The 10,382-nt window shown below is 51.7% G+C and overlaps 1 protein-coding gene across 1 annotated transcript; it reads left to right on the top strand.

The window, feature by feature from the left end:
* Window positions 1–6,086: 6,086 nt before the first annotated feature.
* On the top strand, window positions 6,087–9,671 carry NKX2-6 (NK2 homeobox 6). The gene is made up of 2 exons (XM_004579060.2): window positions 6,087–6,412; window positions 8,939–9,671. The coding sequence occupies exons 1-2, from the start codon at window positions 6,172–6,174 to the stop codon at window positions 9,544–9,546; spliced, it is 849 nt and encodes a 282-aa protein (XP_004579117.2). The 5' UTR covers window positions 6,087–6,171; the 3' UTR covers window positions 9,547–9,671.
* The last annotated feature ends 711 nt before the right edge of the window (window positions 9,672–10,382 follow it).

Genomic DNA, 10,382 nt, shown 5'->3' with positions numbered 1-10,382 from the left:
GCATTTGTAGAAAGCGCTTAATCTCTAAATCACTAAGATACCACCACCAGGCAGAGAAAGCAAATTTCCATAGTGTCCGCAGGAGTGAATGGGTTGTTGGGAGTGGCCATAGGGGTGGGGACTGTGCTGGGCAAGGGGCTTCAGCGAGGACAGCAATGCTGTGCCTTCCTTGTGGCAGCAGGGATTTAAAAAAAAAAGATGCACCAGTAGCCCATGAATTCCTAACATACAATGATCAGATCAGCATCATTGATTTTGATGGATGTACCAGTAGAAATAAAAACACTGTCATTCACCAAGTGGGTCAAATTAGCACAGGAATGCCAGTTAAGCAGATAAAGTTATAGTTTGACATCGCACTATGATAGAAAGGTACACATCTGCCCCACAACTGGACTGGATGGTCACAATGTTCCTTACTTGTAGGGTAAACATGTGTCTTGGTTTGCATGGGACACTCATGATGTATGCCTGGCCCCTAATCCAGCTAGTGTTTCCTTTGTTTCTTAAAGGTGCCCTAAATTTGTATGACAAATTATTTGGTTCACTCATACAATATGTACTACATTTCATGACACATTTTTTACTATCTTGACTAGCTTATAGTTTCAATGAAATGTTAACATATATAGTGATTTTTTTCCCCCTCATGAACACAGCTACTAAAATGTACTGACCAAAAGGCAGGAAGAAAGATTAGAAAATATGGTCACGATAAACAACAGCATATAGTCTAAGGGAAGAGTGACATGCTGGAAATCAAGAAACAATGTTACCCAAAACAGGCTTCTTAACCTTTCTCTTGGTTCACCCCATTCCTGGTTATAAACTAGAAATAATAACTGATTCACACATTTTACTAGGTTCTCCTAAGAATCAGTGAGATAAGAAGTAAATGTGTATTTAAAAATAAACAAAGGACATCATGCATAGAATAGCCTAGTTTGCCAAGCTGTTCCCAGTTATTTTTCCAATCTTGTCCACTCTAGGGAGAGCTGAAGTGGGGGCAGGGACTATTGAGTGAAAAGGGATGGCTTTGTGACCCTACCACAGTGCTATTGTGGAAAGCATACCAGGATTGCTCTTGAGAAAACCCAGATTCCCACTTTCTTCTGCTGTTTGGTGGCTGTGTGGTCTTGGTCTGTAAGTAGTCCTGTGTTTTTCATCTTAAAACTAAAGACAACTAAGCTGAAGTCATCTTTTATGGGAGGAAAAATGAGAAAGCCAAAGTTGTTCTCAGAGGACCTCCTTTAAAATTATAATTATGCACCACTCTGCGAATGAGGGGCTATGAAGACCTGCGAGGACCCTGGCGGCCAGTGGGGATGCTCAGAGTCCTGAATATGCCATAGGCACGGAGTGGCCAAGGACAAAGTGCACAGCTGTGGCATCCTCAGTGTTGGGAAGTAGCAGCCACTAGCAGCCACTAGCAGAAGCAGGATAGCAATACAAACACTTAATACATGCCACTGCTGTAAAACATCAGGGACATCCAGGTTAAGCTACTTGTTATGTAGAAAGAAGACAAAATGAGAAATACATATATGTATATATTTGTATCTGCTCCTTTGTTTAGTGTGTGTGGAAGGGGAAGCAGCATGTGTATTTGCCACAGCTCCCAAACCAGAGTGTCTGGGTCCCGAATCCTTTTTCCACCCCAGTTTCCTGCTAATGCACACCCCCACACCCCGGGAAGTAGTAGGTGTATCAGGAGGGGCTAAGCCCCTGCCGCCAATATGGAAGACTCCAGGCCAGTCCTTCCTGTTGAATTATTTGAGGCGTGACCAGCAAATGCAAGATCTCTCTGTTTCCAGGCAGGCATTCAGCCCAGGGACTTCCAATAATGTGCATCCCGCATCTGAGTTCCTGATTTGAATTCCCACTCTGCTTCAGAACCAGCTTTCTGTTGATCACATTCTAGAAGGCAACAAGTGATGGATGGAGGACATAATCTGACATTGAAGTGGGAGACCTGGATTGAGGTCTGGGCTACAGGCTTTCAACCTGGTCCAGCCCTGGCTGCTGTAGGGCACTTAGACTGTGACCCAGATGAAAGCTGAGTGCTCTCTCTCTTATTCTCGCTCTCTCCCTTTCTTCCCCCTTGCTCCTTTCCTCTTCTCTTCATCTTCCTCCCTCTGTCACTGCCTTTCTAAGAACGTGGAGATAAGTGAATACTTTGAAGTGCTTAAAACACAGAAAGGAGAGACTGAAATTGGGAGTGTGTAGCAACCAGCAAAGTAAGGACACTAGGAACAAAAATAGGAGGAATAGTGTCATTTCTGTGAGCATGATTTTGCATAATTTTGAATTTTAGAGCCACATTAGCATTTCACACACTCACAAAGCAAACATGATACAACATATGGATCTCAGCAGAGGGGACCATGACAAAGCAGAAAGTGCCAGGAGAAGATCTGGGGAGTCTCCTCAGAAAGGATGCATGGCATCTGACACCCCTGGGCATCTGACACCCCTTAGCCAAACAGGACTGGGAACTTTCTTTGTGCCGGACTGGTCCTGGCACTGGGGACTGTGCTGTGACAACAGACACAGAAATCACACTCTAGAGTAGTGGGGATCCTGTAGTCCTCTGGACCCCACTAGTTCCAGACTGCACCCAAAATAGTCTGCTGTGTACACCAGCTTTAAAAAAGAATACTTTCATTTTGGGAAAGTTACAAAAAAGAGAGAAAAAGCGACTTTTGGTAACTATGGATAGTTAAGAATTTCAGTAAATATCACGTTCAAATTCTTTGTGTTTGTGCAGATATCCCAATGCATAGGGATTATTTTAGTTTGCCTTTTGAGCAAGGTCAGTTCCGATGAAAGTCCTGAGTGCTCTCCTCTCCTTGGCCTCTTCAGCGTTCCAGAGGAGCTGGTCCTGGGCAGGTTCTGTAAATTGGCTGCAGACCTGGCCTAGATGTAACTTTGACACTGTGCGACCTGGGTGGGGAATGGCAGATCCACCCGCACCCTTGGCTCAGCCATCTCCCTCTTATCCTAACAGCAGAGCTGACAAACTCTCCACTGGTGAGCCAGGGACACACAGAGCAACACACCGCCTGGCTACACCAAGCCCAGCCTCACTTCGTCAGACTCTGGGTTTGCATTCCCAGCTTATCCTATTTCCTCTCCCACTTAGACAGGTGCCCCAGTGGCTCACGTCCACTCTCAAGCCGAAAGACAAACGCTGCGGCGCCTCTACAGACCCCAGCAGGCCAGATTGCAGTTTCGTGTTCCTCTCACTGGTGGCTGGCAATGAAAAGTCCTAGCCACAGAAGTGGGAGCAAAGGACAAAGCCAAGCCCAGGCGTCTGGGCCTCCAAGCCTTGGGAGGCAACAGAGGGCATGGGAGCTGAGGTTCCAAGGTTGCATTGCAAGTTCCTGTCCCTCCGAGTACACCAAGGAAGGAAGCTTCTCCCACCCCCCACCCCCGCAGCAGTTGGGCTAGCTGAATGGATTTCTCTTCTCCCCAGCCGCTCTGAGCTCTGGCTGCAGGGTTCTTTGCAAGAACTTGTGTTGGTACCAATAGCTAGCGTTTTCACTTCAAAACAAAATAAACAAAAAACTTACTTGATCTTTACAGCAAACCAGGAAGGCCAGTGTAGGGATTTATGGCTGGGATCTGACCCCGGGGCTTTTGACTCCTAGTAGCTTCCAAGGAGTCATTTCTTCTGCAAGATCCATTGCAACGTGCATTGGCAGGCTGGCAAATTCAGTTTGGATGTTGTTGTTTTAAGATTTATTTATTTGAAGAGAGAGAACAGGACAGAGAGCGAAGGGCAGAAAGATTTCTTCTATCTGCTGGTTCACTCCCCAAAACACTGCATTGCCAAACTGCAGCCAGGAGTTTCTTGCGGGTCTCCCATGTGCGTTTCCTATCCTTGCTGCTTTCCCAGGTGTGACAGTGACTTTAGATTTTTATTCTGTGTCTCCACACCTTCTATGCACGGCCTTCAGAAGGGGCATGAGTGTCCATCTGAGTGTGTTCTGCATCCCTCAGAGTGGAGAGAGCAGAGGAAAAGTCTAGATTCACTGACTCTGGTGGTGCCAGAGGTTGGAGAAAACATCAACCCGACCAGCACCTGGGTGCGGGGCGGGATACCAGGAAATTACTTTTTGGGGAAGACATGGGATTATATTATTGGGAGCATTAAAATAGTTGATTCATTAAAGTTTCTGCTACAAAAAATCCTGAGGAAATAATCAAAGCTTTTGACACAGTTAAAGATGTAAAGTGAAAAATACTAGGCTGAAGTCACAAAAGGAAGCTTTATATTTAAACTGGTGGAAAACATTACATTTATCTAAACTATAAACACCATAACATGGACTTTTAAATGTTATGTTATAAAATTAATGAGATTCTGGTCATGCTCATGATATAAATTTCAACATAAAAATGTGCATATGCCCTTTGAACTCATAAAAAGGTAAATGAGAAGGACATGCGTGAAAAACGCTACCTCCAGCTGCATGCTAATTTGACCTTTCCTTAATTTTCTCTTTTTTTCCCAGATTGTGCATCATGACTTTCATAAGCAGAAAAAAAAGTTAAGTTTATGAACTATCACAAGACGTGGAGACCTTTGAGGACAAAGGGTGTGAATTTCAGGAACATAGCATGGAGAGCACTATTGTAGCAAGGAGCTGGTCGGGATGCACCCAGGCAGTGGGAGCCGGGCCCTCTCAGGAAAGGGTCGCCTCTGCGCTAGGTCCCTGCTGCAGCCCAGCCGGCAGCAGACCCCAAGCAAACACTGAACGATGCCATGCATAGGAAATCATTCCCTGGGGGCTGCACGACCAACCACTGACATCTCACACCATTTCTTTGCTTTTCTTTTCTTTTTTTTGCATTAAATGTTGTGCCCACTGGCCTGGGGCTGAGGAGATGAATTTGGTTTATGCGGATTTCAAGAAACAATAACAAGCAAACAAGTTTTGTAGCTTTGAATTTGCACAAGAAGGTTTAGGAAGTCTTCAGTATGAAATGTCAAAAAGAACTCTGCGCAGGTCCCATTTTTATTTTTAAGGCATTTGAAATGTCCTTCTATCCTGGGCTACGACTTCGGGAACCCAAATTATGTTTCCTCCAGAATAAGGAAGACCAGCAGCGAATTTCTCAGTTCTTGTAGCCAGCCATCCTACAATGGGCATGCTAACATATATTAACATATACCTATTGTACGTTATATATTAGCGAAAACGAAGCTAAAGGAGCTTAACACTTTGCACAAAAGCCTGTGGTCCCATTTCGGAACAAAGACCAGTCTGCTCCATCCCCAAGCTCCTGACCCTCCCACCACACCGCCTGCTTTCGGGGGAGGGTCACCCAAGTCCCAGGGACCTCTTCGGAGAGCTGAGCCTTACCAGAACCTCTCAGCGGACGACACAAACACACACACGTTCAAATAAGGAATTCTAACGAAAATAAACGGGTCGGGGACCGAGCTGAGCCCCTCCTTGGCACTTTCCTGTGGCGGAGACTTTTACCTTCCCTCCACCCACCCCTGGAGGGGTGAGGACGCAGCTTCCAGGGACCAGCTCCCCAGCACGGACCCTAAACGCCTTCCTCGCCCCTCAGGCTGCGGCTCTGCTCCTATGAAGTGAACTTCTTTGAGCGAATTGTTGCTATTTCAGTTTAGACTAAGGCCGGATAAGATTCGCTCCTCCCAAGTCCCAAGCCTGCTGGATTCCCACGGAGCACCTCAAATCCCAGGGGTGCCCAGCGGGCGTTACTCTGCGGGAGAGTGGGCCACGCCGGCCGGCTAGGGTTGCACAGCGAGGAGTCCACCCCCACGTCCTCTAGGAGGTGTGCCACTGGACCCTGGGTTGACCTCAGAAACTCCCGCGTGTACCGTATTGACGCGAGCGGTGCGCGGCACAGTGGCTCCACATTCTCTTAGGAGAAGCGTCAGGAAATCTACCCTCCCAGGAAGGTGGCCAAGGACTGGGAAGGATTAGGAGGGCGCCCAGGGACCAAGGTGCAGGGTTAGCACGTGGTTTCTGCGGGAACCAATGGGGCGCGACAACCTCGGTGGCCCAGAGATGGCTCAGAGGACCCTGCGAGTCTGTCCAGGGCTCGGATCCGCCTGCGGCCACCAGCCGGGAAGCTGAAGGCTCCGCACAGCGGGGGACCCGCGACCCCCGGGCCCCGCCCCTCCGCAGCGGGATGCTGCCGAGCCCCGTCACCTCCACCCCCTTCTCGGTCCAGGACATCCTGCGGCCAGAGCGCGAACTGAGCGCCCCTCAGGCTTCGCCACTCCGCGGGGCACGGAGGACAAACCCGGAACCCCGAGAGCCAGAGATTCACAGCGCCGGGGGCGGCGACGCCAGACAAGACCGAGTGGGGCCTCCTGCGGCTCCCCACGAGGCGCACGCGGAGATGGACACGGAACCACTCACGGAGCCACGTGAGTCTGCGCTCCGGTCTAGCCTCTGCTGCGGGGGTTACAGGAGCGGGAGTGTTTAGGGGAAAACGCATTTCCAGCCTCTTGGTTCCCACTCTCACCTCTTCCGACACCGGAGTGCTGACGAGAAATAAGGGCCAGAATGCAGAGTTCGTTCTTTCCACCAGGTCGTCGCTTCCGCAGTCACGCGTGGTGCCCAGAGCCTCCGCCCCCTGGCACCCAAGGCGGTGCTAAGCTCACCCTTCCCTGACATCTTCCAAATCCCGGCAATGTTGAGGCGAGGGGGAGCGTAGCCTTCCAGGTGGGAGCTGTATAGTCCGTGGGCCAGACGCGCCGGGCGGCCCTTCCTCAGAGCTCGCTGAGTGCGTGACCCCCGGCTTTCCTCATCTCGAAAATGCGAGGTGGGGGACCAAGTGGAGTCCGTGTGCCCTGGGTGTCTGCCGTCGGACTGTGGGAGGGGAAGGCGCGGGCAGGCGGGGAGGAGGGAAATGCCCCTTGTTGGCTTTTGCCACCCGGCAGCTTTGGGCCGGGAAGATCCGTGGAGAAAGCCGTCTTCCTCTCAGCCAAGCCAGGCCAGGCGCTGTGCGGAGTTGCGTAGCAGTTGCGGGCGTATTTTCGGACTCGTTTTCGGAGGACTGAGGTTTCGCCGCGCTCGCCGAGGCTTTTCTGAGGCGGACTCCCCACAGCCTCGTTCCCCGGGCGCTCGTGTACTCGCCCTGCGAGGCGAGGAGCTCGCGCTCTGCGTTCCTCCAATGCCGGCAAACTCAGGCGTCCCCTCTGCCACTTCCGGGGTAGCGACCCTTGCGGGAAGAGGACCCGCCTGGAGGGCCTCAGGAGCCTCCACGACCCCGGGGCGGCCGACTTTGCTTTTAGGGACACCGGGTCGGTGGGACTCCGGGTTGTGACCAGGAAGGGGCCAGGCGCCTGTGCTATGGTCAGCAGCTTTCCTATGGGGGGTGGTCCTGCGCTTGCTCCCCAGCGTTGCCGAAGAGCAGTTGTTCTTTTCAACCCCACTCAGTATTGTTCCACCTTGCCAGGGGAGCTGGCTTCAGTTTTTCTAAAAGCCCATCTCCAAAGGAAGTTTTTCCTCAAATTTTAGATACCAGATTTGGAGGCGCATTCCGCCCTGCGCAAGCATTAACTGAGTGTGTTCACCTGTTGGCTTTCTCAGGGCCCCCAAGTGTCCAGAAAAACTCATTATTTCTTCTCTACTCATCCTTGGAGCAAAACAGCTAAGTGGAGACAGAAGAGCAAAATGAGGAATGGAAAAAAGACCGCAGCTCAGCGGGCCTTCAGGCACCACCGCTGTGGGGGCCGCCTTGCCGGGTGTTTGGGGACTGGGGAGGGAGAGACTTGAGAGTGAAGCCGAGGCGCTCCCCACCCCCTTATGTAGGAAGACCCCCAAAGGAAGAGCCTGCCGCTTAAAAAAATTAAAATATGGGTCTAAATTTCTTCTTCTTTTTTAAGATTTGTTTTTATTGGAAAGGCAGATTTATAGAGGGAAGGCGATACAGAGAAAGATCCAATGGCCACAACCTCCAAGCTTAGCTGATCCAAAGCCAGGAGCCAGGTGCCTCCCCAGTCTCCCATGTGGAGGGCATGGTCCCAAGGCTTTGGGCCATTCTCCACTGCTTTCCTAGGCCACAGGCTGGAAGGGAAGTGGAGAGGCCCAGCAAGGCCAGGATTTAGCCGCTGAGCCATTGCACAGGGCTGGGTCTCAATTTCACTTCTATCCTAATTGTGTTCGATTGGAGTTGAGAGCTAGGAATCAGGAAATGCTTGGCTTCATTTTGTTAATTTGGATTACAGTAATGTGGGATGCATGCCTGCGTGCGTGCGTGGTGTGCACTGAGGAGTGGTGACCACAGAGTGTGTGTGGACAAGGCACAGTGACTAAGTCCCCTGGACTCCAACTGAGCTCCCCTCCCCCAGCCTGGCGGGGTAATGAGGCAGACCTGAGCCTGCCTTAAGCTTCTCTCTGAGAAACTGAGTGAGTCTCTGTCTTTCTCTCTCCCCAGTCTCCTTGTCTCCCAAGGACAGCCTGAAGATAACCCTAATCTATTGGGCCTCACATTCCTATTTGACCTTCATGGCTGAAATTGGGGCAGTGTTGTGGTCTAGCCAGGTAAAGCCTCTTCTGCCTGCGATGCCAGCTTGCTGTCCATCAGGAAGTCACTCCATGGATCAAAGTTCTCTCTGTCCCCTCTCTCTGTAATTCTAATTTTCGCATAAATAAAAACAAAAAATTAAAACAGATATTGCCCCCACACGTATTTTAAGAAGAAAACGTAGTTACCATGGACTGGATCTAGAGTTTACTTCTGGGGAAAGGCGCGTACTGCAGGACCCAAGTGTTACTGTTTATGTTCTGGCAGGCAAGGGAGCCACGGAGTTTGGGCCAAGGAATATTCACATACGCCGAGGGACAGGAAAGAGGCTACCAGGGGAGAAGAGGGACTCTTGAAAGAGTTGTAAAAATCTCTGCTTTGGCTGGGTGCTGATGATTTTCCTTCCTTTTTGTGCTTTTAGAGCCGGACCTGGGTGCGGCCTTCCCCCTACGCAGCGCAACCACGGTGCCGGAGCGCAGCTTGAGCAGCAGTGGTGACGGCGTGCGCCGTGAGCTGTCCAAGGCGCGGCAGCGGCGGAAGCCACGTGTGCTCTTTTCGCAGGCGCAGGTGCTGGCCCTGGAGCGGCGCTTCAAGCAGCAGCGATACCTGTCGGCTCCCGAACGCGAGCACCTGGCCAGTGCGCTGCAGCTCACATCCACGCAGGTCAAAATTTGGTTTCAGAACAGGCGCTACAAATGCAAGAGGCAGCGCCAAGACAAGTCGCTGGAACTGGCCGGCCACCCTCTCGCTCCGCGCCGTGTGGCAGTGCCCGTGCTGGTTCGCGATGGCAAGCCCTGCCTGGGCCCAGGCGCACCCACCTTCGCTGATCCCTTTGGCGCTGCAGTAGCCTCCTATTCTTGCTATGGAGGCTACGCTAGCGCGCCCTACGGCACGGGCTATGGCGGCTGCTACACCGGCGCGACCCCAAGTCCCACGCCGCTGGCTAGCGCAGGCTTCGCCCCCGGAAGACGGAACGCCACCCCGCAGGACCAAACACCGGCTACGCTGCAAGGCGTCAGGGCATGGTGAGACACTTATGTTCGGACGCGCCCTCCAAGACCCGCGACTCGGCTTCCTCCCCTAGGTGCCAAACCGCTGCGGTGCCGGAAGCACTTCTGCCCCTTGTAATCTGGGACTGCTAGCCGCCCCTGCCTAGCGTCGGGATGAAGACCCTGAACTCACTCCGTCCTACCCTCCAGGCGAAGAAGCACCGGAAAGGAAGAGCGGCTGGCAGTTTCCGGAGTACCCCGGAGGCCCACGGCTTTTCCAGCTCCAGCCCCCACGGACCTTGCAGTCGCTGTAATTCCGTGTACAGCAGCCTTGGGGAACTGGGGAGTTTGTGATGGGAAAGTGTAAGCGTGCCCATCCCCCGCAACAGATGCGGAGAAGTGTGGGAACTAGGAGGTGAAGGACCCAAGAGCTGAACCCTGCGTCCTAGGACGCCCTCCAGCAGCCCCCAGGGCTGTGCCTGTTATGAACCCTAACAGTGCACTCTGGTCCGCACTTGCTGACTGCTGCTGTTTTCCGGGAACAAGTCCCAGCATTTTGGAGCTCTCCTTGCTATCGCTGCATTTTTGGTACAGCACAGTCCCTCCTAACTACCTGCTGCAGGACCTAGCCCTGTGTGCTAGGAGGACGGTTCCCTGGTTTCTTGTCTCACACTTCTCCCTTCCTCTTTGCAGATTGTCTTTAAGAAGGGCTAATTCCACACCAGGAAAGGAGCCCCACGTGGCCCTAAAATCCTAACCAGATGGGGAGAAAGCCTGAACCTTGGCATACCTACAGTTATGAAGTTTGACAACTTCAGTGCGCTTGAGGTGAGGGCAACTGAAAAGCAAAAAACAAATTCATTTTACAAATTTATA

This window comes from Ochotona princeps, chromosome 11 (assembly GCF_030435755.1).
Source record: "Ochotona princeps isolate mOchPri1 chromosome 11, mOchPri1.hap1, whole genome shotgun sequence".
NCBI lineage: Eukaryota > Metazoa > Chordata > Mammalia > Lagomorpha > Ochotonidae > Ochotona > Ochotona princeps.
This window is presented reverse-complemented; position numbering and strand designations above follow the sequence as displayed.

Bases quoted from the DNA above. Each gene is read 5' to 3' on its own strand.
- NKX2-6 (XM_004579060.2), top strand. From the start codon at position 6,172: ATGCTGCCGAGCCCCGTCACCTCCACCCCCTTCTCGGTCCAGGACATC. The intron at 6,413-8,938 runs GTGAGTCTGCGC...TTGTGCTTTTAG, and splicing joins GGAACCACTCACGGAGCCAC to AGCCGGACCTGGGTGCGGCC.